Source organism: Emydura macquarii, unplaced genomic scaffold, assembly GCF_026122565.2.
Source record: "Emydura macquarii macquarii isolate MOO-44397 ecotype Brisbane River unplaced genomic scaffold, CSIRO-AGI_Emac_v2 contig_3603, whole genome shotgun sequence".
NCBI classification, from domain to species: domain Eukaryota; kingdom Metazoa; phylum Chordata; order Testudines; family Chelidae; genus Emydura; species Emydura macquarii.
In genome coordinates, this window is record NW_027133740.1 from 7,125,891 (window position 1) to 7,151,178 (window position 25,288).

Genomic DNA, 25,288 nt, shown 5'->3' on the forward strand with positions numbered 1-25,288 from the left:
GCAGAATTCAGTCATCAGTATCCTTTGCTTAAAAGCACAGTCCACGGAGATGAAAAGATTAAACTTGCAACATATAGCAGAAGAACATGTTCTGAGCTCCACAGATGGGCTTTCCAAATAACAGACTTCATCCATGGTTGCTTCTGTAACCCTGGCTGCCACTGTCAGCAACCCTGGATCTCATTTCTTTTTTAAAGTGCATGGGAACAGTTTGAATTCCCCTGTGTTTAAACCTACTGATTTTAAATCTTGCTTTAGATTATGACCATCTTCCTAGGACTGATTAAATCCTAAAATGCCTCTCAACCAAGGCACGTTAGACAGCTTATGATTACAAACCTTTGTGGCTTCCCTCTTGAAAAAAATGCATACCATCCCTTTACTACAAAAGAGATACTCCCTACAGCAAAGTACTAAAAAGCAATGTATTTTCTATGGGTATGTCTACACTGCAGCGGGGAAAATGGTTCATATACAGATGTGTGCTAAAGACAGCAGTGTGGCTTTGGCAGTACAGCTGACAGCTCAGGCTAGCCACCCAAGTCCAATCTCACCTGACCCCTAGATACTTATTTGGGCAACTAGTCCAAGCTGCCACCTGTACCGGGCCATACTGCTATCTTTAACACGGTAGCGCGAGCCAAGCTAGTGTGTGTCTGTCTACATGCACGGGGAAGCGCCCTCCCAGCTGCAGTGTAGACATAACCATAGAAAACACATTTTCTTCTTCCATAGATATTATTATTTCTACTGTGAGTGTCTCCTTCTTGTTGTCACTGATATTGATTACTTCTGAGTTTTCCTGTATTCTTCAGCTAAGGAGACATCAGCAAATTGAGCTGCTTCGTAAAAAGTCAACCACTGGTAGAGAGAAGGAAAAGGCCTTCAAGGAGTATATACAATATGTGGTATAAGAAGGTGCTAAAATGCTGAGAAATAGGGAAGATGAGTAGTGTCAGAATAGAGAAGATAATTTTAACATGACCAGAAATGACTTTCTGGATCTGCATTAACAAAGAACACCCCAGAAAACTTAGTTCTCATGATAAACATGCATACATACAAACCCAGAGAAGCTGGCTTAAATCTCCCATTGAAGGCTCTTTTACATATAATTTGGCAGTACCATGGTGCTTGAAAGTAGATTTAGTCTTGTTTTAATACCTTTCCAGAGAAAAAGGTTAGCCAGTGTTCCCTTATCTATCAAATAAAGTTGCACTTGACTCAAAAGAGGATCCTATATCACACCATCTGGTTGACCTTCATCTGTTTTTGTGAACAAAATGCAGAAGCAACACAAAACAGAAAGCTGATCCAAAGTATTATATCACAAATATCTGTAGATTCTTAATTCATTCAGCTTTTTAAAAGTCCTGTTAAAAACAAGTCCAGATGCAGCTATTTGACTACTGTACAGGAATGAAGCAGTTAGTAGCCTGCAAGTTCTTGCAAGATTCCCAGCAGAGTAAGCGGATTGGAAGCTAAGGGCCACAAACTGAGATAGGATCAGAAGAAGGTGAGGTTAAAATCTCACCTTAAGGGCCTTGAGGGTAAGTACACTTAAGCATTATGCATAGTCTTCCATACTCCATAGTAAAATGATGCATCCCATGCACACTGTATACCAACCTACTCATTTACTTGCAAAATGCACAGAGTAAAAAGCGATGGGCACTGACATCTGACAAAGTAGATTACAGCCCACGAAAGCTTATGCCTGCAGAAATTAAATTTGTTAGTTTTTAAAGTGCTACAGGACTCTCGTTTTTTTTATGGCCGTAAATGTGATTCTCATCATGTTAATTAGGCACTTACTAGTCCTCTCTTGGGGACCTCCTACCAATACTAGGTAGAAGTGACTTGCTGGCTGAGCGCTTATTAACACAAGATCAGGTGTCCCTGTGGCCCTTGTCTGGTTCAATCCTTTTAAATAGATGACTAGATAAGTCTGTGCAATATTCTACACATGCAATGTTCAGAATTAGCCTCTATAGAAAAAAGTAGACATAAAAGATGTATCAGTTGTGTAAACAGTCTGGAAAATTATAAATCATTTCCGTAACTTTTCATTGTAAACACATGCCTTAAAAACATAACCGTATATTAGCAAATACTGCAACATTCAAATTCCAAAATAGAAATTTCACTCAAGAAATGTATTGCACATGAGTTTAACTCATTTCATGGAGTTCAATCATGTGTATTTCATGTCAAAATTCATCTCTCAGGCTCTTCTTTATAATCTTTCCTGAGGAGAAAAAATCATCATTAGTGTGGACCAATATCTAGAGTCAAGATGATGGCTCAATATCTTTTCAAAAAGGAATCAAGATACCCCAAAGTGAAGTGGTATCTGGATGCAAAGTTTTGATTCAACCTATTACAAAGACAGTAGGCCATTTCATGGAATTTAAGGCTAGCAGGGACCACCAGATCATCAAGTCTGACCATATCACTGGCCAAACCACATCCAGCATACTAAACCCAACAACTGAATTTAGCCAAAGGTATCACAGCCCTCAGGAGACTAAACTATTATGTGCCATAGGCAGAGAATAGGAGGGACTGCGACGCACTATTTGCATACTGCAGATACAGATCTGGGATGGATCTCAAAACACACCCAAATTTTACAGGTGTTTTACATTGGTTTCAGTTCATGTCCATCTCTTTTAAGTTCTTATGGCCAAATTGTTCGAACATAAGGCCTCTCAATCCACATTTACTCACCCAAAAAAGAGTTGTCTTGATTTTTCAGATGTGCCCAGCACCCTTACTTTCCCCTGAGCACTGCACAGTACCTCTGAAATCAAGCCAGTTCTATTAAGAGGCCTGTATTCTCCATTTCTGCAGTGGAGGTTGTATCTCTTCAGGATGGTTAGGATAACAACCCTCTCCCATCTCTGTTGATGAGCAGTAACTGGTGGGATTCAGGCTGACAGAGCATTCCTATCCCTTTCAGGTGGAAGAGCTCTCAGTGGACTGTAACCATACTACCATGGCTGTGATCTTCTTAGAGAATAGCTCCCAATCAAAATCCACAAAGCTATCACCTCATCCTCCATCGAGTCCCTTCTCTCCCACAATGCCTACAGTACGCTAGGTGGAGGCTGAGATTACTACTATTGCATGGCTGAAAATTGTGAACATACTACATTTGTTACCCTTCTGACCCACCCCAACCTGCATGTTTGTCTCATCCACCAGTTAAATCTTGTCTTGTAGAGTCTAAGCTGTTTGCAGCAGGGACTGCCATTTAATATATGTTTCTACAACAACACGGCCCAATGGTTGTGACTCCAAGATGCTACAGCAATACAAGTTTTTTTTAATTATTAATAATAGTAATATGCATCTAGATGCCTAATGTCAGACACCAAAGTTTGACAATTTTGTCCCATTATTTTGAATTCCAGTGAATATATTTAAATCCAAACGGAAATGATCATTGCAAAAGCAGTGATGCAAAACAATATCCAGGCCTCAATGTAGTCACTCCAATATTTGGGTCAAATTCTGCCCTCAAATACATGGCACAGTTCTCAGTGATGTTAATGGAAGCAAAACACATGCACCCCAGGTCACCACTTGACCCTTCGGTCACATTCAGACATTCAATAGCTCCTAAATTCCCACTCATCCCACAAAGCTTACTGACCTGCTGTGATCCGTCTCCATTCACTATGTGAGGCATCATGGCTACCTCCCCATTCAGCAATGGTGGCAGCTCCAGCGGGATTTGGTCGGTCATCATCATTGTGACGTACATTCATGGAGAATCTTCCTCAACGGGCTTCCTGCAAGACAGACATGTCTTAATTTAACTTTCTTCTAAATGTAGACTCAGAAAAATCTATTCAGTGCTTCATAAGGTAGTATCCTGCCATTAATCCCACCTGCTTCAAAGAGATATATTCTGGCTTCAGGGGAACTAAATGGATCAGAGGACTGTTAATGGCTTTTAGTTTATGTCCTGGATACATCCCCCCCCCAAGAAACATTCCATAATTAGTACTCAGCAAAACAAATATGGCAAAATCTTTACTCTTTTTTTTCCAGGGCTTTTCCAGCATTAACATCTTCATCCCAGACCCGAAATTTCTGAATGACAGCATTAGTTGCTTATGGTTCAATTTGTTGATTTGTAACAACATGATGCTCACTCTGTAAGGTAGTTCTTGGAACCAGCTTCCTTTGCATATTTAACATTCATAAGTTCTATTACTCTTGACATCTGAGGTACAGCAAGAGCCCAGTGGTTTTTAATCCCTTCATAGCACATCTACAGACAACCTGAATTGTATGTCTGTGCACGCACATTGTAAAAAGAGCAAACTTTAAATTTTCAGTGGTCCCTATTTAATTGTGACACAAGCAAAGAGAAAGCTCTTGCCTAGAATCTTATCCAACATGTAGAAAGTGAACCACTGTGTAGGACAGCACTTAAGAAGAATCTGTAATAAAACACACCACCTTCACTATAACACCATCTCTCGCAGCTAATTATTTGAAGTGTTAAATAAGGAAGTGTTGCTAAAAATAAGGTGAGAGCTTTGTAATAACAAGTCTAATAATTCCCTGTTAATAGTACCATCATGCTGTTTTACAAGGCAATAATCCAGTTCCTTAATGAATAAACCATAGGTCCTAAGTCAAGTACTTTATCCTGACAAAGGAAGCAGATTTTTGCACAAATCTCCCTACAAATCCTATGGTCCTAATTGCTAATCGAATATCAATGTATTTATTCAACGCCTTTCATGCCAAAGAATCTCAGAATGCTTACAAATGATTAATATACAGCATCCATAAAATTCAGGTAGGAAAACCTAGGAATTGTGGTGAAGTGTAGCAACCAGGTTGGTAACTGTGGTAACAGGTTGGTAACCAGGCTTGACAACTGTGTATAGCAGGGAAATTTTGGCAAAGAATAACAGAGCAAATCCTATTTATGTGGAGAGTGCTGTAGGATCTAATGTCTCCGTGGACCAGACAGGACTTTGCTCTTTAAAGTTACAGCTACTAGAGCTGTACAACATAAATGGTGTGGAATTCAATTTATCTACAATAGGAAGGGTAAGATGCTGAGTCAACCCTGCCAGGATTAGAACCAGTGGTTCCATGGAGTCTAGATATTTCAAATGTGATAAACAGACTGCTAAGCCACCCCTCTCCTGCTGTTAGTGTTTAAATTTAGATTTTAAAAGCAGTGTTTAAATGTAAATGGATGGGACACTGAAATATGCTCTTCATCATTATATACTTATTTACTTAGATTTGTTGACAATGAGCTCATCCAGAGCTCAACATTAAACTGCAGTTGGCTGCAGAGCAATCTAACCATCAGAGAATAAATCAAACCTGGAGTGAATATTCTGATTAACTGAGAAGGCCCAGTTTGTAATGAGAATGATCAAAGTGCCTATTTAAAACTCTGCAGGCCCTCAAGCCTAACCGTTTTGAACCTTTCACTCTTATCATGTCAAGCATCTTTAAACACATAGAAAGTAATAGCGAACCAACCTACAATCCTTCTAAAACAAGCGTCCTGCTCAGCACCATAACCCTTCCTCGGACATACATCTATAAAGGCTATTTCAGTATAGCTGGTGCCAAATTTAGCATGATTCACATAGCTCTCTCTGATGTTCTCACTACCCTGAAAAAACTGTTTTTCTATCAAATTGCCACTCCAGCTTGATATAAATAGAGGGTATCTACTTCCATCAATTCTGAAATGACAGACTGATGCTCCTCCTTTTATCTGAGACCCAATTATAGGAAACAAATTCTCAGCAAGTTTGAAGAGCAACGTAACGCAAACAAAAGGCAAGCATATATCAACTAATGACTAGTTAAACAATAAGTCCATGCCTTTGTGTTTTAAATTTCATTCTAGGTCTGAGTCAAGCAATAGTGTGGATGTCAATCTATCACAACCTCATAATTTGCCCCACATATTGGCCCACAGTGACTACCCACACAGAAAAAGTAATTTGGAAACCAAATACTTCTTTGGCTCACAACATCAAGCACTATAATCCAACCACCCACCTTCTCCCTGGCTCTGTAACTTAAAGCTGGCAGCTGACAAAGTCTTCTCTACTTGCCATGTAAGCTACAGAAGTCTGCCTGAGACCTCCCTGCCCCTCCCCCAACACACACACGTTTCTTCACCAAAGCTGTTATGCCAGCTCTCACAATATCCCAGAGATTTCTTAAAGCCCCAGCTGCTGGAGCCAGGTGATTCCATGAAAATCTCAGTTTTCATTTTTTTTAAATTTTCTAGCCCTCATGACTGTGGAGAAAAGTTTGATAACATGAACCTTACAGGTTCAAAACCCAGAATGTAACAAACGAATTCCAAAATTATTTAAAATCTCAAAGTTTCGGATGCTCCACAATTCATGATTTTTGATCACTGGGGATTGGCAATACAACCAAAGCTCTGCAAAACCTAGCCATAGCCATTGTGTGTCCTGGTTATACAGATCACTCAGGAAACATGTGACTAATTGTTTTCTAATTAAAATGGATTAATTCATACAACAGCTAATTGTATCCCTGGCCTATGAAGACTTTCAATAGGAGTCCATCAATCATACAAAGAGGATAGCTTTACAATACTGAGGCTTCTCTGGCAAACCAATCTAGAGCACATATGTCCTCAATTCATTCCTGTTTTTTTAAATATATGTATCTATAACTGCATTACAGAGTCTTGAAAGGATTGCAAGGCTGACAAGATAAACACATTAAAATGCACATACAAATAAATGACAAATTCATCCAGTCTGAATCTGGAAGTCTGAGTTTTAAAAGGACATTTTTTAATCTCAAAATAATGCAGTACCGTTTTTATTTATTGATTTAGACATATTGTAATTTGAACCTATATTTTTCCATAGTAATTTCCCCACTCCAGACCAACAAACCAATATGCTGACATATATTTGCGGAATGTCATTATTTAAACTTTAGCAGTTGCATTCCTTCTACTTTATTCATGAATTCTCACTAGGGCCATGTCTACACAAGCCTTTTTTTTCAGAAATGTTCCTCCTATTGATACTGGTGCAACTCCACCAATACTGGCAACACTATTGACAAGGGATTCTCCAGCACTGTCGTTTAGACCTGTTCGCTGCAGGGTTAGATAGCATGGTGCTGACATCACTGGCAACCATGGAAATGTTGTCTACACTAGGGCTTTCACTATTATTACCACCAGTGGAAGCGCACCAGTGAGAAATTTTCACTAGAAAGCCTTAGTATAAATTCAGCAATTGAATTCCCAGTTGAATTATACCATACACTTTAATGTAACAAACCCTAAAGTTTTAGACCCAGCTTCGGATACTGACCCATTAGGTTTCTCTTTCTTACTGATTCTTAATTAATAAAGGAAAACAATTTATGTTTCAAATAATTTGCCAATATCTTCCCCCTCTCCCCTTTCCCCCAATGCAACAGTTGCTTGCACACAACCAATTCCATTAATTTGATTTACATACAGAGGTTAATATGCAAGCACTGTGGTCAACTTTGTCTCTAAGGAGTGAAGCATATTATTACTTGCAAGAAAACTCCAGGCCAAGGGGACTGGGAAAACAAATGCAGAGTTCAGGACATGAGAACTTCTCTGTTTTGCTTAACAAAATATTAACTGCCATATACTAACCAAAAGCTTGAGTCAAACAAAACCCCAAACTTTTTTCAGGTTCTAAAAAGTTGAACAAACAAACTTTTAGAAAATATTTCCTGTGTGTCTGCATTCCCTGGGTTTGGCTGGAACAGGATACGGAAATACCACTATTCAGTGAGAGAGGCTGTGTTTTCAATCTAGCTATATCCAGGAAACACTAGAAATTTCATTAGCTTTCCAGCTCAGTTTCTAGACCAGTAGTTCTCAACCTTTCCAGACTATTGTACCCTTTTCAGGAGTCTGATTTGTCTTGTGTACCCCAGGATTTTTTTTTTTTTTTTTTTTTTTTAAGTTTAAAAACTATTCGCTTACAAAATCAGACATAAAAATACAAAAGTGTCAAAGCACACTCTTACTGAAAAATTGTTTACTTTTTCATTTTTACCATATAATTATAAATATTGTACTTACATTTCAGTGTATAACATATAGAGCAGTATAAACAAGTTATTGTTTATAAAATTTTAGTTTGTACTGACTTCACTAGTGTTTTTTATGTAGCCTATTGTAAAACTAGGCAAATATCTAGATGAGTTGATGTACCCCCTGGAAGACCTTTATGTACCGCCAGGGGTACGCGTACCCCTGGTTGAGAAACACTGTTCTAGACCAAGGAAGTAAAGATAAGCATCCAAGCTTTTGGAGGTTTCTCCACCCAAACTGAGCCTCCAAACCTTTCGATGTTTACCAGTCACTATTCCGAAACTGATCTTCTACTTGGCAATGCAATGTCCTACCTCTCCGAAAATGAGATGATGATCCTTAAGTTTCCTTATTGATTCAATATGTGAATTAGTAATATTAGTTGCATGTGACAACAGATGGAAACTTAAAAACAGAGAAGAACAAAGTAGAACTACCTAAAATAAATTTCCATGTATGGTGAATTAACATGACCCAATGTGTTAAGTCACAGTTACCCTTAAATTTCAAGAGGAGTTTAAACACATTAAGGTGCCCTAATAGTCTAACTTTTCCTAGAAGGTTTTCACTATACTTTTAATTATGGTGTAAGCCAAGAAATTATTTTCCCTTAATTTTTCCACCTCTCTTTTGCAAAACGATAAACCTCTTCCAGCTGAGGCAGTCAGAATTTCAAAATGAGAACCTAGTAAAGTAATAGTTCTTCTAAATATTTAGCTTTATGAATGCCTTTCTATAAAAGTTAAGTTTTGATTTGTCTGTAATTAATTAACTCTTCAAAAGCTACTGAAGAAATGTCCTGTTCTAAAACCAAAATCATTTGAAAATAGAAATTGTTATACTACTAGGATGACACCTTTTAGATTCTTAACAAAACTGTATATCCCTGTTTGTATAAAATTTGAAATCAATAAAAATTCCATCTTCTTATGGTTCAGAGTCCAATGTCTTGGGATTTATCCAGTCCTATTATTTAAGCATATGTATATCACATAGAAAATTATTACGTGTGGGAGAATGTCTTTCATTGTACCATTAATATTCAAAAAGGTTTTTGACAACAAAATTACAACTTACAAAAAGAACAACTGTATATCTTTCCATCATAATAATATTACCATTTCAATTCTGCCAGTCTTGCAGTAGCTTGCCCAGACCACCATTAAACAAAGATGCCTTAAAAACCAAGAAATAAGTTAGCAGAGAAGAGTGGGTCCTAAAAAGGGCTGCTCAGTCATGGTTACAGCTGCCGAGTTGCACTCCTGCCTCTGTCCAAATGCAAAAATGACCATCTGACAGCTGCCACCTGCATGCCAGTCCATGACAAGGAGCTTCTGGTCATCACTGTCCTGCTCCCGTCGCCACTCGCTGAGTGCCACAGGACTTGGACATGAATATGGAAAATACCTGTATATGATTTCTTGTAATGTGAAGACACAGTTGCACACCAGTATCCACAAGGTACTTGGACAGATAGGGATCATAATCCGATGGCAAGGAAACCAAGACAATTGGAGACCTTCATCCAGTTGCACCCTTCATCCACTTTCACAGCCACTGAGAGAAATTGTCCTTTCATTCACTTCCTCTGCCATTGAGGACTTGTGGGATAGGAGGGGGAGAACCTCACCTTCGACCTTGCTGCCTTGGATAATGCTGCCAGAAGTGCAAGACTCCCAACAGCATTGCTCTGAGGATCATGGGAACACTCAAGTCGCTCCACCACATCAAGGGCACAATCCACTGGGGCGTACTTCAAGGATTCCAGTATTTTGCGATCCAACAAAGACAAGAGGAAACAGAGAAATGTGAAAAGAAGAACAAACACGCCGCAGCCTATCTCAACAATCCAGATCTGCTCCTTCCCTTTGGGGAAATGACTGCTCCAACAGTGACAAAACCTGTGGATCCCAGACTGGTCTCATTAGCCACCTGCAGATCCACCAGCAATAACTGGCTATTATTTTATGGAAGACAATCATACTCAAACTCTGAGGGACTGCCAATGATGCAGTCTTATATCTCTTTACAAACATCATCTAAATAATGCCAGCTTGCTGGCAAGACACATAAGTAGGTACCATACTAATATTCCATTACCTTGCATCCGACGAAGTGGGTTTCTGCCCACAAAAGCTTATGCCCTAATAAATGTGTTAGTCTTTAAGGTGCCACAGGACTCTCGTTGTTTTACTAATATTACAGATGGGCAAATAGGCAAAGAATCTCAGAGACTTGCCCAAAGAGACAGCAGAGAGCTGGAGCTAGAATGCAAGAGGTCCTACATTCCAGTCATGTTCTCAAACCACTAGATCAGCCCATTTCTTAGATCACCACATGTGAGTTTCAGATTGTACATTATGGCCACCACTGAAACACAGAGATTGCTGCACAAGTAGAAAAAAAGCGAAGATGACTGTTGCAAACACTGCCCTCCTCGTTTCCTTTGATATGCACGGCTTTTTAACTATTGCTTTTTAAATTTTGAGAATTACTTCTCAAGATGAAGTGAACATAGTATTTTATCTTTATAAGAAAGAAAGCCAAATAACCAAATCTGGGCCCACTACACATGCTATTCTAAAATACAAATTTTATCCAAAGAATTCTGCAACAAAAGTTGACTCTATCTTTTTATCCCAAGACAACTATTGCCTTTAAAAATTAATCATCCTGACTCTCACGTCAGGATCCAGCCTCTGCAAATGCAGTTGCACTTCCTGACCCACCCAGAGATGCTAGAAATAGCTTTTTGGTAAGTACTGAGTGGCTAAAAAAGTAATATAATAGAATGTCAAATGAAAACAACTGAATCAGTCTCAGCTGACAAAGGTAATCTAATTTGCTGTAATTCCCTCTCTCTCATACACACGCCACACACACACACACACGAGGGGTGAGGGGGAATTGTCTCCATTTTGAATGTACACCTGTAGGTTTTAAAATACAGGTAGTCTACACATAATTTAAAAAGACTCCCCATCCCCACCTTTTCCATTCCAGCAACACTAAACATCTGCAGGAAGTTAATTCACATCCTTTGAATTTGCTCATTGCCAACACCTACCCAAAAGCAAAGTAGCCAAGGACAGCATGGACTTTGTTACTTCACAGGAAATCATCCCAGGCTACGGATATAATATGGCAAAACAAAGAAGTTAAAATATAATATAAAAATAAGGCCAGGCCTAAACTACAAACTTACATCGGTATAACTACATCACTGAAGGGTGTGAAAAATCCACACCCCTGAGCGACAGTTATATTTACCTAACCCAGGGAGTAGATAGCGCTATGTTGACAGGAGGGCTTCTCGATTGATGTAGCTACCGTCTCTCACAGCAGTGAATTAACTACACCAATGGGTGAAGCTCTCCTCTTGGTGCAGTAGCATCGTTTCTGAAGCGCTACAGTAGTCCTGCTACATCGGTGCAGCTGCACCGCTGTAGCATTTTAAGTGTAGACCTGCCCTAAGTATCTCCTCGGAGGTGATGAGCACCTTCACTTCCAAAACAGCCAAACCTTGAGAGATTCAGACTTCTGCGGAAGTCTGGAAGGTTCTCAGTGCTTGTCAAGATTTGTCCCCCTGAAGTCATTGGAAGCTATAGGCACTTCATATCTCATAGATGGTATCTGACACTTCATGAGAACAGGCCCTAAAATGACTAGTACTCAAAATGTTTCTAGAAGTACTTGCAGTAAGAAAAAAAACTAAATAAAAAATAAGGAGGATTGGTAAAGGAAAAATTCATTTTACTTCACTTTCCTGCATTGAACAGGCAATAACTGCAGTGCAAAGTACTCTTCCATAAAAAGGAATGTTCCTTGGTACAATTTAGTTCACTTCTGGAAAGCATGTCAGATCCTTTCAATGTATAAGTATTGGTAGCACAGTAGTTCTGCCTTACTAATTAGAGAAGTCAGATTCCCAATGTAAGATTAGCGCTTTTCAACTGGGATGACTTTGAACTGCCTCCACTGGAGAAAGAGAACTAAAAAACATACGTTAGGGACACAACCACTTCAAGTTTTCCCATTAGTAAGCCTTCTGACCTTCCTAAAATGCTTCTTTTATGTGTTGTTATTAATAATAGTCAGCACCGGCCTACTACATTCAAAGGACTTTTACAGACCTCCAGTTAATGAATCCAGCTTTTCAGAGATTATTTAAAAACACATTTCACAAAAAGTATCTAAATCAACATGTACAATGTGATCCTATTTTTATTCCAGGTAAATCAGTACACTCCAGATCTGCAGCAAGGACAGCTGTATGCAAGAAAAACTCTTGCCATGGCTTGCCACTTGAATGCAAGCAGGAGTGGTGATAATTGTTCATGTAGGAAAAGCCTCTTGAGACATGAGCAGTACCTGGAGGTATGCACACAGCTGGCTGGTCAGGGAACAAATAGTCTGGAATTTGTCTTCTTGTCTGATGTCTGTGTTCATTAGCCTAGTTAAATCACTTCTGTCTGAAAGACGACTTAAACCTAAAAGCATTCTTTCTATGTCTAATTGCAAACATGGTAGGTTAATCTGAAAGCAACTGAACAGACAGACCTATTTGTAACAATTTATATTTTTTAATTGGATTGGTTAGGATAAGACAGATCTTTGTGCCAAACTGGTCTTCATGCTTTATTTCTTTTCAAAAGGGATATAAGAAGCAGGAATGTCTGATTGCAAAACTAACTGGCATTTTAGAAAAGGGATGGCCATTATTTCTCTACAACAGTGTCACAATATCAGATTACCTATCAGAACTGCCCTGTAGAAAACACTCAGATAAATGAAAACAAGTGGTTAAGTTTAAGAATATATATGCAAAATGCAGTTGGCAAATGTATTACATCTTTAAAACAAGGAATAATGGGCAGGATTGTCAAAAGCATATAAGCAGAGCTGGATGACGGACAACAATTCCTTTCCCACAACATTTTTTAAGTTTGTTTTTTTCCATCCACATTGGGAAAAAAAATAAAACCTTTTAAATATTTTCACTAAATATAATTTTGTCAAAACCTCCTTTTTTTTTTTTTTTTATTAAAAAACCTCAGTTTTAAATTCAGGTCTCTCTTTCTCACTGGAAAGTCCACCCCGAATCTCAGAAACTTTCCCCTCACAGACATCATCAAAATCAATACATCCATTAAACAGCATATTTCAACCAAAAAAAAATTTAGTCAAAAATAATCCAACCAGCTCTACACCTGACTTGACCACCAATCCCTCTTGACTGTGTTCCCAAATCAGTTAGGCGCTTTTGAAAAGCCTGCCCTAGAAGTCCTATCTGAACAGTGTCTTCAATGTGGTTGCACTCACACAAGTGCAGAATTAGGGCCAGAGTCATCAATATTCGTGAATTAAGTTTCCTGTATTTGGGGAAGAATTATTTTCCAAACCAATCTCATGTATTGTATGGAGAATAGGTTATTATATGCATTAGAAATTAGCCTAAACCAGCAACTTGGCTCATAACTCTGAAGTTTGGGAAAGGGATGAAGGAGCAAAATCTGTATTTAAATTTTACAGCTTTGGCCCATCTCTGATTTAAATTAGTTACAAGATACTTCTATCACTGGGAAAGTCATTTTAATTTACCCAGTGAAACTTTACAATAACCACAGGTGCTAAACGTTGTTCTAATTTCTAGCCTAGCAAAAAAAAAAAATCAATTCTGTGCACAATATCATTTATGAGATTCAATTTTTCTGGTCTGATGTTTGCACTATATTCCTTTACTGAAGCCAAAGTAATTAGAAAAAAACTTGGCATACAATAATTTAATTATAGGGGAAGGAGGCACAAAGAACATCCAACATGTTGTTAACTAGCTCTAAATATCACGACTGCAACAACAGCACATCAGAAAAGGAGAAGTTTAAGAATGAGATTAGGTTAAATGGCTTTATACCATGAGGCAACTAAAACTAATGATGCCTCTGATGAAGCACCAGAACAAAGTCAGCAGGCTGATACACAGAGGAGTCCTTAATCATTAAAGTAATACTGCTGCTCTGTTAGCCGTTTCTCAGGCACTTTTCTGTTGTCCATAGATACCTTGTGGAGTCTTGAAAATTTACAAATATTCTTCCTGGTGTGTGTATGGCCCTACAAAATTAACATGCCCAAAAGGGATATGAACTCAGATAAAATACAATGGCACCAAATTTATTCACATCAATGAGCTACACCAGGAACAAATCTGGTCTAATAAAACCATTTCAGATCTACAATGAGAACACCTGAACAGAACAAATCCACTAGCACTGGGGAACAACCCACGGATCCATTCCTGGATCTGCCCATTCCCACTTACATAGTATTATAGCTAAATTAACCTGCTGTTCAGAAAAAATCAGTCACTTCATAGATACACCTTTGCTCTATGAAATAAAGACAGTGCTTAAACAGATACTGTCATTCAAACTGCTATAGGCTTAAATCACTGAAATTATAGACAACCAAACTACAAATAAAATACAGTGCAACTCTATTAAGATATAACGTCAACTACCATTTTATGAGAATTTTTTTCTTTGCCTTTTTATAAATGGAGCTAAATATAATTAACTGTCTTTCCTTGCCTATTGTATCCCTTCCCCTAAACAAGGGCATCTTTTTTTTCCTTTTCTAATGATCACAGGAGCACCACACTGCCTCTCCAAAAAGACAGTAGGCGGAGCTAACCCTTCTTATACAGTAGTGTGGTATTTTCAAATGTCTTGTGGAGCTTAAAAAAAATCTGCCTGATTGTAACTGTTTTAAGATTGACTCAGGATCAATCTGACCTTTTCAGCATGCCTCTTTAAATTTCTGCCAAATTATATTTTTAAAAAGGTAACCACATTTATATATTTCATAACTTTGCATGGAACTTCTCTCAAATATGGATATTCATCAGCTTCCTCTCCTCCTGCTCATCCAATAAAAAACATCTGAAGAACAAGAACAATGTCTATTGGCAAGATTGTGGTCAGCTTCCATACTAGCTTACAAGAGGAAAGGGGTAAGAGCACATTGAACCATGTTCACTACCTTTCTGCTCTTCTCAGCTACCACAAGGCACCTCAAAGGGGGCAGGAAGGAAGCTGTACCATCCTATTCTGCAGCTTCTTGATACACAGCAGGCAAGCCACAGAAGGAAGCATGTGCTGTGCCTACCCCGACTGGTGGCACAGCTGGTGTGTTTCTTCCACATGCTGGAGAGCTTTGGAAAGCTTCCCCTGGAGTAGTGCATGCATAGGCGTGCGCAGCACATTTTCATTAGGGTGTGCACCCAGGGAATTTCATTGCAAACTAAATTCCACCAGCGGGCCACATTTGAATTACCCGCCGGTGGAATTCTTGCCACCTCCTAGTCTCCGCCACGAAATTTCCATTAACAATTTGGTTTCAGCACACCTTTTGGCAAGTCAGGCTTCTTTACTTTAGCCATTTACTGTTAACCTGGCCCCCTGGTTGAAGTGATATTGACAATAGTAGCACACTGTATTATTGTGGGAAACCACTTCACACAAATCTCCCATTCAACCCAGCGACTGAACAATAGGCATTCACATAGAGAACGTGGAGCAGCTACTGGAATGGAGCACCTCTGGATACTAGCCGAAGGAATTTATAGCACAGTGGAAATATTGAACTACTGTAAATGTCACATTCTCAGGCGCTAGTTGTCTGGATTTCAGAATAAAACAAAACAAATACCTTCCAATATCAGGAGAGAAATACAGGATAGATAAAACGTCCTCTTGTGCTGCCTCAGTTTCGTACAACAGAGAGCAAAATGCTCCAATATCTTCTTTCATTTTCTGAGTTGCTTTATGGAGCACTACATTCCAGAAAATGGTACATAACAAAAAGATCAGTATCTTTTGGAGTGTTTATGTATGTTTGAGGTGGACTAAAGCAGCACAATTTAACAGGCAGTAATTATGCATTCAGCTGAAAATAATAAAAAGATATCTATTTCCTCATTGCAAAAAGGGTAATTCATTGAATCTTAAGAGGAAAAGCAAGCCATTCAGCTTTTTCATTATTGGTTACAACTGTAAAATATCAGACTATTAAAAATAATGATGTTTCAGAACCAATAACAAAAATGTACTTACTGAATACTTTTTATTAATAAAATGTGAAGCCGAAGAAATAGGGCTAAATTTGATCTCACTCCAGTTTTACATGACTGCAATGCCAATGACTTCAATGTAGTTAGTCCTGATTTACCCCAGCATGAAAAGAAAATCTGGTCCAGTTGAGGGAGTGTTCATAGCTACAGTCTAGATGGAAGATTGTTGCCTTTTGAAAAATTGCTGATCTACCTAAATTCCACCAGTGAATCTCCAAAGTTGAATAATGGAGTCATAGCTGGGTCAGATGATGCTCATCTGAATGACATTTTTGAAGTGACAGTACACTTGCAGGTATCTGAAGTAGTTTCTAAAACAAAATAATTTTGGGTCAAATAGTCGGATAACAGAGATGGAAGAGACCCACTGTATTAAATCTATCCAAAAGCAAGACTGAACCCTGAAGCCCTGCTATGTACTGAACCCTCAACCCCTGATGTGTTATCAGATAGTAAACGGACACAATTGTAAACCACACCTGAGCCAAACTATGGTAATTTTCATGTAAGACTTTTGATTCTTTTACTTATAAACAATTGCAAACGTCTTATGTGTAATAAAACACTTGATGAAGAAAATCTAGTAATAAACTAACCTATCTTGGAAGGTTGTGTATGTTAGTCAGTATGCGGAGCAATCTAAGTTTCACTGAAGTTAGCAGGGGTCAGATTGGGCCCCTAGACCAAGTCTTACTTGTCTGTATGGCACCAAGCACACCAATGAATAAATGAGAACAACATTCTTACCAGCATCTAGGCAATCTTGTAGATTAGTAATGCAGCCCATGGGCCTGATTCTTTAAGGCCCCTTTATATTGACAGAGCAGTTTAAAGCAGCTACAGTATAAACGAGAGAAAGGCTCCATGTAGCAGAGGTGTAACTAGGAGGTTTTCCAAGAAGGAACAATTAAACATCACCAGTTCTCCTCCCATCTCTCTCTCTTCCTTTTTTAAATAGCATTATTTTACCTCTGAATCTACCTTCTCTTGCAAAGCTCACTCAGCAGGTCTGGCTGCAGGGTCTCCTGTCAGTCACCTCCAGAGGTGCTGATTCATCAGTGCTGTATGAGTAAGAGGTGGCTGTTGTCAGCAAAACTAAATTAGTACTGTTCCTGGTGATAAGACATAATGGCCAACTAGTAGACAAGTTTTGATATTAAACTAGAAAATGATTCCACTTAAAAAAAAAACAAAAAAAACACCCCCAAAACCCAGCACTGTTGGTTGAAATGCAGCCGGATGGCGCTGAGCCAGGGGAAACAGATGCTCTTCCCTCAGTATGCCCAGTCTGCATTCAGGAGCAACATTCCTAATAAGTGGGAGTGATTGGTTAATAAGTTATGAATAACTCTTTGTAAATGAAGATGTCTTAATATTCCAACTTTGGGATTTACTGCAACTTGCAAGGTAAAGAGAACACAAAGAAGCTCGAAAGTCTTTAAAAAAAAAGCAGCAGCAGAAAAAGGAAAGATGTCAGCAAAACTTATCCAAACAATATTTCCAGAAAGATCACTTAATTTTAGTTTGTGTAGTAGAGATCATCAGTTCATAGCACATTGTTTTCAAAGAGTCTGGATAATAGTCTTATTGAGCAATTAAAAAAAAAAAAAAAAAAAAAAGGGAATGAAATGAGATTTTAAAGAAATAAATAAATCAGTTTCTACTAGAAGAGTGCCCAGAGGCCCCAAGTGAAATCAGGGCCCTATTGTGCAAGGTTCTGTAAAAACAGAATAGAAGTCATAGCCACAAAGAGCTTATGGTCTAATTTAAGACAGCGGTTGTAACAAACATTCAGAAGGAATAAGGAACAGAGGATGCAAGAAACCTTAACAACAACATGCTTTTAGATAGGCTACCTCTATACACAGCTGGATGGTTTCAGGACAGTTAATTTATGTTTCATGTGTTTGTTTTTATAATTTATAACAAGATAAATAACTGAAGTCCATACTTGCTGTCTACCTAACCACATCAGTTGGCAATATCATATGGACATCCTGGTCAAAATGGGCCCTGAGGAAATATCTAAAGAGGGTGGGCAAGTTACTCTATGGATCAGTTTGGGTAGGGTGTTCCAAGCCTGAAGAAAGGCATGGAAGAAAGTGCAAAATTGCTTGTGGGAGAAGCTAACTAATGGGCAATGGGGGCTGACATCATTGGTGGAACAGATAAAGACTGGAAAGTAGGAAGGAGCCAAGTTTTCAAGAGCTCAAAAGTAAGGACAATGCAATGGAGTCAAAAAAGGGAAGAATTCTAAGAAATACAAGAGAATAATGAGAGGTTAAAAAGCTAACTACTCTTTGGACTAAATTAACCCCTAAACTTTACTGACTTCACCACAGTTACAGCAGGGATGAATCTGACTCCTAATTTTTAATAAAAGCTACAAATAAGTAACTGAAAGATGTTCAAGATGGTTATGTACCTCTGTTTTCAGTCTGTATTTCCCCCAATGACACTGAGTTGTAATACACTCAAATAAAATGCTTTAAAATGAAATTATTCTTATACATATTTAATCTTAAATCTACACCTCTGGGGCAGAGTTATGCCATTTGCGTTGTTCATAGTATGCATTCAAGTGAATGAATTCAAGTTAAAAAAAAAAAAAAGAGGGTTATAGCAGTCTAGTAGCTTCACGCAACAGACATAACCCCAATTTCACTTTTATTTATGACACGTAGGGGGTATATTTTCACAGGTGTGGATGGGAGAACAGGGTGTCAGAAAGTGTGATTTGCATTAAAATCCCTGAGACTCATGCAGTTAAAGCTTTGCTGTATTCTTTGAGAGCTATCAAGTAAGTATTACTTAAAATTAGAGCTCACTTTTGCATGAGGGAAGGTGTTATGTGGATTCTACTATAAACGGCAATGTTGGCTTGGTTGGGAAATGAGTTTCCATTGTGAGTGGAGATGGTCACATTATCATCTGGCATTGCAATTGCTGTGGAATATTTTCCCCCATCCCATTCTGTTTCCTCCCTCCTAGAACACAATACTGTATACTCTTCAGAGCACAAGTTCTCTCTGAAAAGAGATAAATGCTTTCAAATCTGCAGAAAACTATACATACCTGCACGTAAGTGTTTAGAATATATGTCAGCACCTCTCTGTAATTCTACTCAGCAAAGAAACAGCTTGGGATAAACTGTGTTGAAAACAATTTTTAAAAAAGTCTACTCTTCAAATAAACTGCTTCCCTCAAGCACATTTAAAAAAATAAAATGCCAAAATGAAATTATCTTTTAATTCTGTGTTATGTAAGTGAGACACTTAATTATATTAAGCAGCATCCCAGGCCAATAACAGGGCACTCGATTTATGTTCAATCCTTTTCTTTTTTTTCCAGCTCCAATATCATCCTATCATCATCTTTAATAATGTCATAGCAACCTAATATTCTAATGAAACAGCAGGGACTTGTAAACATCTCAGTCTTCATATTGCAGAGAGGATATTTCTCTCAGCCATCCTGCTGAGAAGCCTTTCATACTGAAACTGTACAAGAGTTCTGTTCTTTACACATTATCATCTACCATCACTGATAATAATCAAGAAAATAATAAACCAATAAAAAATAAAACTAATAATAAAGAAATTTACCATCTTCCTAGGTTAACTAAAACAGTAACAAACAACCAGAAAGCCTGCCACAGCATTAAAAAAAAGAGGCTCATCTATTATACAGTCCTAGGAAGATGCTAGCTGAAAGGACATGGAAATTAATCATGGCTAATTTTCAAATGGATGGGAAGTAGGGTTCATTTCAGAGAAGGGTCCAAAAGTCTTGGCATTAATCGAGACCTCTCAAGTCAGCAATCCTGTGGTGGTAAATCTCATGAGATCTGTCTCAGACAAAAATATCATAGAACATGCTTTCCTGCCATATTCTAGTGATTTTGGTTCTATTCCAACTAGAACTCACAAGTGCAAATGTATGAGAAAATAAGGGAAGAATAATTCTGAGCATATGAGAATCTCAAAAACTGTGGCTAGAAATCAGCTGAAGAAATAGGATAAAGACTTGGCAGGGGTGGCAAGGTAGGAAAAATGCCCTGATTTTTAAAAAAAAAAGCAAGCTGTTTTTGAGGCCAGCAAGCAGGTGGGAATAGTGCCAGGTGGGAATTGTTGCCATAATTCCAACAAATGGAAGAGAGCAAGAGGTTGAAGTTCTTCAAAAAAAAAAAAAAAAAAAAAAAAAAAAAAAAAAAGAGTTCAAAACACAACTTAGAGCTATCCTCAGCCATGAGTCACAAGGTACTTAAAGCTGTTTACCTGTGCAACAATATTGAGAAAATCCATCAGGAAGATTTTGTTTTCTGCAAAGTCTTACATAAAATACAAATGACTTCCCTCAATTGTCCCCACTTCACCTTGTTTAGTCTCTCTCTCTCTCTTGGTCTCACTTCAACATTTTCTGGACATACACATCACTTTGCATAGCACAAAAGAAACCTGAGCAGATCTGGATGGAGTGAAAGATCTTATTCTGAATCCATATCTTTTTTGACAATTGGACCGGAAGCTGAAGGAACACCAGCAGGAACAGATTCTGTCAAGGGAATTTACTTGGAGAGTCATGAAACCAACCTGAAGCCATTTACTTCAATAAGATCAAACTAACGTAATTCAGGAGCACATTTTCAAAGCGGTCTGTTGGAATTCAGTTGGGTTTTGAAAATCTACACCACAAGAGGCCATTTTTATCTTGATGAATAATGGAAAGGCATATATGTTCACACAAAGATTTATTCTGCTGCCTTCTAAAATCTTGAGAAGGCATTGCCCATGCATGTATTTATAAGTCTGTGTTCACAAGCAGGAGACTGCCACACTCGTACCACAAATAGAAATGCACACCCTCACTTTTGGCTTATTCACACTCTTAACCCCTACACAAACACACTTGTTTGACAGCACAGAGTAGAAAAACATGCATATTTTTACTAACATAATATGAAGTATTTATCAATAAATGGAACCCTACCAGTCCATTAAACCTGGATCTCCAAGCTCTCTCAAATCTGGAGAGAACAACCTGAGTCCTACCCTTCTTAGCAAATTTCTCATGTGTGTGTAAGGGGGGGGGGGTGTATTCTTCTGTTATTAACAACACTTTTCCTACAGTATGTCAGAGAAGTTGTTTTCATTTCCAGTATAAAAAAATCAAACATTATTATCTGACAGCTAAGCTACAGCATATCCCTCTCATTTTTCTCATGCATATCAAGCCTACTCAAGGATTCTAACATAAAAACTCTTAATACCAGTTATTCAAGCAAATGGAAAAAAACAACTCTTAAGTCACCCGTGTGTTTTTTTTCCCCTTCAAATCTGCTGATGACTATGTAAGCACTGCATGGTGTTCCAGGGAAACCCTCCAAACCTCGGTAGACAGCTGTACAACATCTCATCCCCCACACTTAACGTTCACTAAGGAAATTCCCTCATCCTTAATGAATTCTGACCAATTTTTTCCACTGCCTGAGAAAAGCCCTGTGGTCAAAACTTCACATCTAATCTTATTTTGTGTTCCTAGTTACTGACTTTATCAAAAACCCATTATGTATATTCTAAATCATGGAGTTTGGGGTATACCTCTTTTTTCTTTTTTTAAAGAAGAAGATCATAAAAATATTGTCAACACTTAAACAGTGTGGCCAGAGAAAAACATTCCACTTGCTATAGAAAACGGTTTAGATAAGCCCATGCATAATTATTGAATCCTGCAGCCTTTTCAAGAAGTATATCTTGTTCACTGTAGTTTTAAAAAGAAAATAGCACAGTGAAAATCCTATTGATTCAAAAGCTAACTCGGAAATTCAACACCATGACAAGTCACTTCACCGTCAATGCTCTCTCTGTCTAGGGAAGAAGAAAACAGATTTCATGATCACTTAAAACAGAAGCCTGAATATTGTATAGCTTTTGTCTTTGAATCTGAATTCCTGTTGCTGACAAAGCAGCTGAAAGCTTTTTATGTTTTTATGTTGCTTCTGTACATGCTGTCAGCTTTAAGTAACCCACATCTCAAAGAATACTTTGTCAAAAATAATGAATGAGATAATGGTGTACCTAAAATGGTCCCTCTACAGTATTTTTTTTATAAGAAAGCTTTGATAAATAAATCAAGAATATCGCTTTTGTACATTTGTCACATCAGCTAAAAAAGAGAAGTTATCAACAAAGTGGCTTTTCTTGTTTGTGACAAAACACTTGTGTGTTCATCCACAGATATTTGACAGTTGTCCCTAGAAAGCAACTGCCTTGGCCTTATCAAACCAAAAGGAAGTGACAGTATATGTGCCTAATTACATTCCAGTTGCACCACAAGGGGTGCAGTATTTCTTGGTGATAAGTGGCTTACAGTGCTCCTGGAGATTAATGGAAGAGACCGAGCACAATTGGAGGTTCTTGGTGATCCTCAGTCAGACCAATTGCACTCAGGGTGCTAAGGCAGCAGAATTTTTAGACTAGCCCACGAAATGGAAACTTTTCATCATCATTGCTCTTTTCCACTAATGCAACACAGTCACTGTGATGTAAGAGAGGGCCATTACTGGAAAAAAGGGTGAAGCACTGGAAGTGTAGTTCAGTGCAGGATACTGGATATCAGGCCTTCTAGATTCCAGTCCTACACTTGCCACCAACTTATTTGTATTCCAGCAGTACCTAGTAGCCCAGAATGTTGGGTATGGCACCACACAAACAGGAAAAGACAGTCCCTGCCACAGAATATACAATCTAAACAGACATCACAGACGTGGGGGGAGAGGAAGGGTTATAACCCACATGATCCTTGCAAACCACCGTTTGCTCTGCTTGTTAGTTCCATACATTGCCTTGTTCTGTTTTTTTCAACTAGTCTCTGGGGTGTTCTTTATCTTATATTTTATTAGATAGATATTATATTTATTACACAGCATGGGAAGAGAGGATTGCCAGTGAGTGGAAGGAAGAGAGATAGGAGAGAAAGGCAGATAAAGTGAGGTTGTATTGAGCTGGAGCAAATAGCCTGTGGCACAGGAACCAAAAGTGGCCCACAGGGGCTTTCAAAGTGGCCCCCAGCTCCTCTTCTGCTGGCTGCAGAAGGGAACCACTCACTGCCTAAGGACCCAGGTGGAGTGCGTTTCCAGTGCACGCTCCTTGCTGCAGCCAAGGGGATGGGAGATCAGTGCTGCCCTCACCGTTTCTGTAGCAGGGAGCATGGCAAAGCGCTCAGCCTAGGTCCATAGGTGCTGGGGTCCCTGCTGGAGCCAGAGGGAGGGAAGCACTGATCTCCTGTCCCCCTGGCTACAGAAGGGAGCCATTGCCTAGGGACCCAGGTGGAACACACAGGGCTACAGGATGTGTGCGGTTTCCCTGCAGCAGCTAGGGAAACAGGAGATCAGTGAGGAGGCAGCCTCCTCGTTGAACTCCTTCCACCCGGCTGCAGTGGGGTGGGGGGAGCCTGCTGGAGACTGGTGGCCCTTCAGGGTTATAAAAATGATATCTGTGGTCCTCGAGCCAAAAGGGTTGGAAACCACTGAAGTAGCCAATTAGAGGAGAATGTCTAGAGTGAAAACTGTAGACAGCAGAGTCTGATGACACTATCAGATTCAACAGTCTCTGCTGAAAGTGCTGGTGCACCTGCTCCTGCTGAGTCTCTGGCTGACTGCACCTTGAAATCGCTTTCTCAAGCCCACATGGCTAGGGTCCAGAAGAAGGGCATATGAACCCTAGTGACCGTGGATCCGGAGGGCCGTCTCCTTGCACAGGTCTGGGTATGGTTTGCTGCTTGACTTTAGATAAGTCAATTTAAGCTCTCTCCATGCCTCAATTTACTCATCAGTAAAATGGATATAATTATACTTGCTTTCATCACAAGATTAATTAGGAGGCTTAATGAATGTTTGAAGAATAGGTTTGAGATTAGAAAGTGAAGTGCTAGAGACATTCAAAGTATTATTAAATAAAATCTCTTATTTTCGTCTCTCATTTTCCATAATTTAGCCTGACAAAACTCTGTAGCCTGTTAAAAGTGCCCTTCATATTTTAAAGAAAGCACGTCTATACATCAGAAATGATTACATAGCATTCAGTTCAGAAGACCAAGTGTATTGTAGGATTCAGCTCTTGAACAGTAGCCCCTGGCACATACCAAAAATTCCAAATCATATTTTGACATCAGTAGTAACGCTCTCAAAGCAGGGTTTGTGTTTTAACATGTCACAATGTAGATCAATCTAAAAATGCAATCTCAGCACTATGAGTTTCAAAACATAGTTTCAGGAAGGGTTTTAAGACAAGATTTAAAAACACATGATCCATCCTCCTGCTTCTAAAAAAGTACAGCTCAGCTATAAACTCTCCAAAAAACACTTAGCAAATTCCTCTACTCTACTTGTTATCGCAAGGAAGATAGCAAGAGGAACAAAACACTTTGTTAATGTCTCACCTCCTGATTGCACTGGCTTCTGTCTGCAGAGTTTGACAACAAGCTGCTATATCTATGCTGTTAACAATAACTCTCAGAGAGGTCTATGAGTAGAAGAATCCCCTTTAAAAATACTGTTGCTGAAAACAAAGACAAAAGAAAAAAGTTATGGTACACAAATTAAAAGTTCACAATAGAATGAGAACTTACTGATGAGACTAAGCCCTGGTTAGAAATGTCCTTTCCGAAAAAGTGCAGGCACATTCAGAAGGTAAGAGGAATTCTGTCTTAAGTTCACAAGAAAAAGCACTCACAAAATTAGGCTTACAAAGGCATTTCCTCTTCAGGAAGTTGCAAGCACCTCTCTGCCACACCTGGGGCTGACTCCAAAGGTATGCCACTGTAATATGAGTGAACCATGAAATGAAAGAGAGGAAAAGAGCAACTGCGATAAACACACTGGAGTTTTATGTTGCATCTCGTCCTTTAGGTTCAAGCAGATCACAGTCAATTAGAACTTAATCATGAGAAGGAAGTCTATAATGAACATAATGAATCTTGTTACCGTCACACACACAAAAGTAAAATAGGTACAGATTTGTGTGGAAACAGGG

The 25,288-nt window shown here is 38.8% G+C and overlaps 1 protein-coding gene across 4 annotated transcripts in view; it reads right to left on the reverse strand.

Moving 5' to 3' along the window:
* FNDC3B (fibronectin type III domain containing 3B) overlaps window positions 1-25,288 on the reverse strand; it is a 322,142-nt gene that overhangs the window by 254,461 nt on the left and 42,393 nt on the right. For all 4 annotated transcript variants that reach the window (XM_067536459.1, XM_067536462.1, XM_067536460.1 and 1 more), the window contains exon 2: window positions 3,659-3,797. In XM_067536459.1, the coding sequence (XP_067392560.1) occupies window positions 3,659-3,769 (111 nt within the window). In that variant the 5' untranslated portion in view covers window positions 3,770-3,797. The remainder of the gene's footprint in view (window positions 1-3,658; window positions 3,798-25,288) is intronic.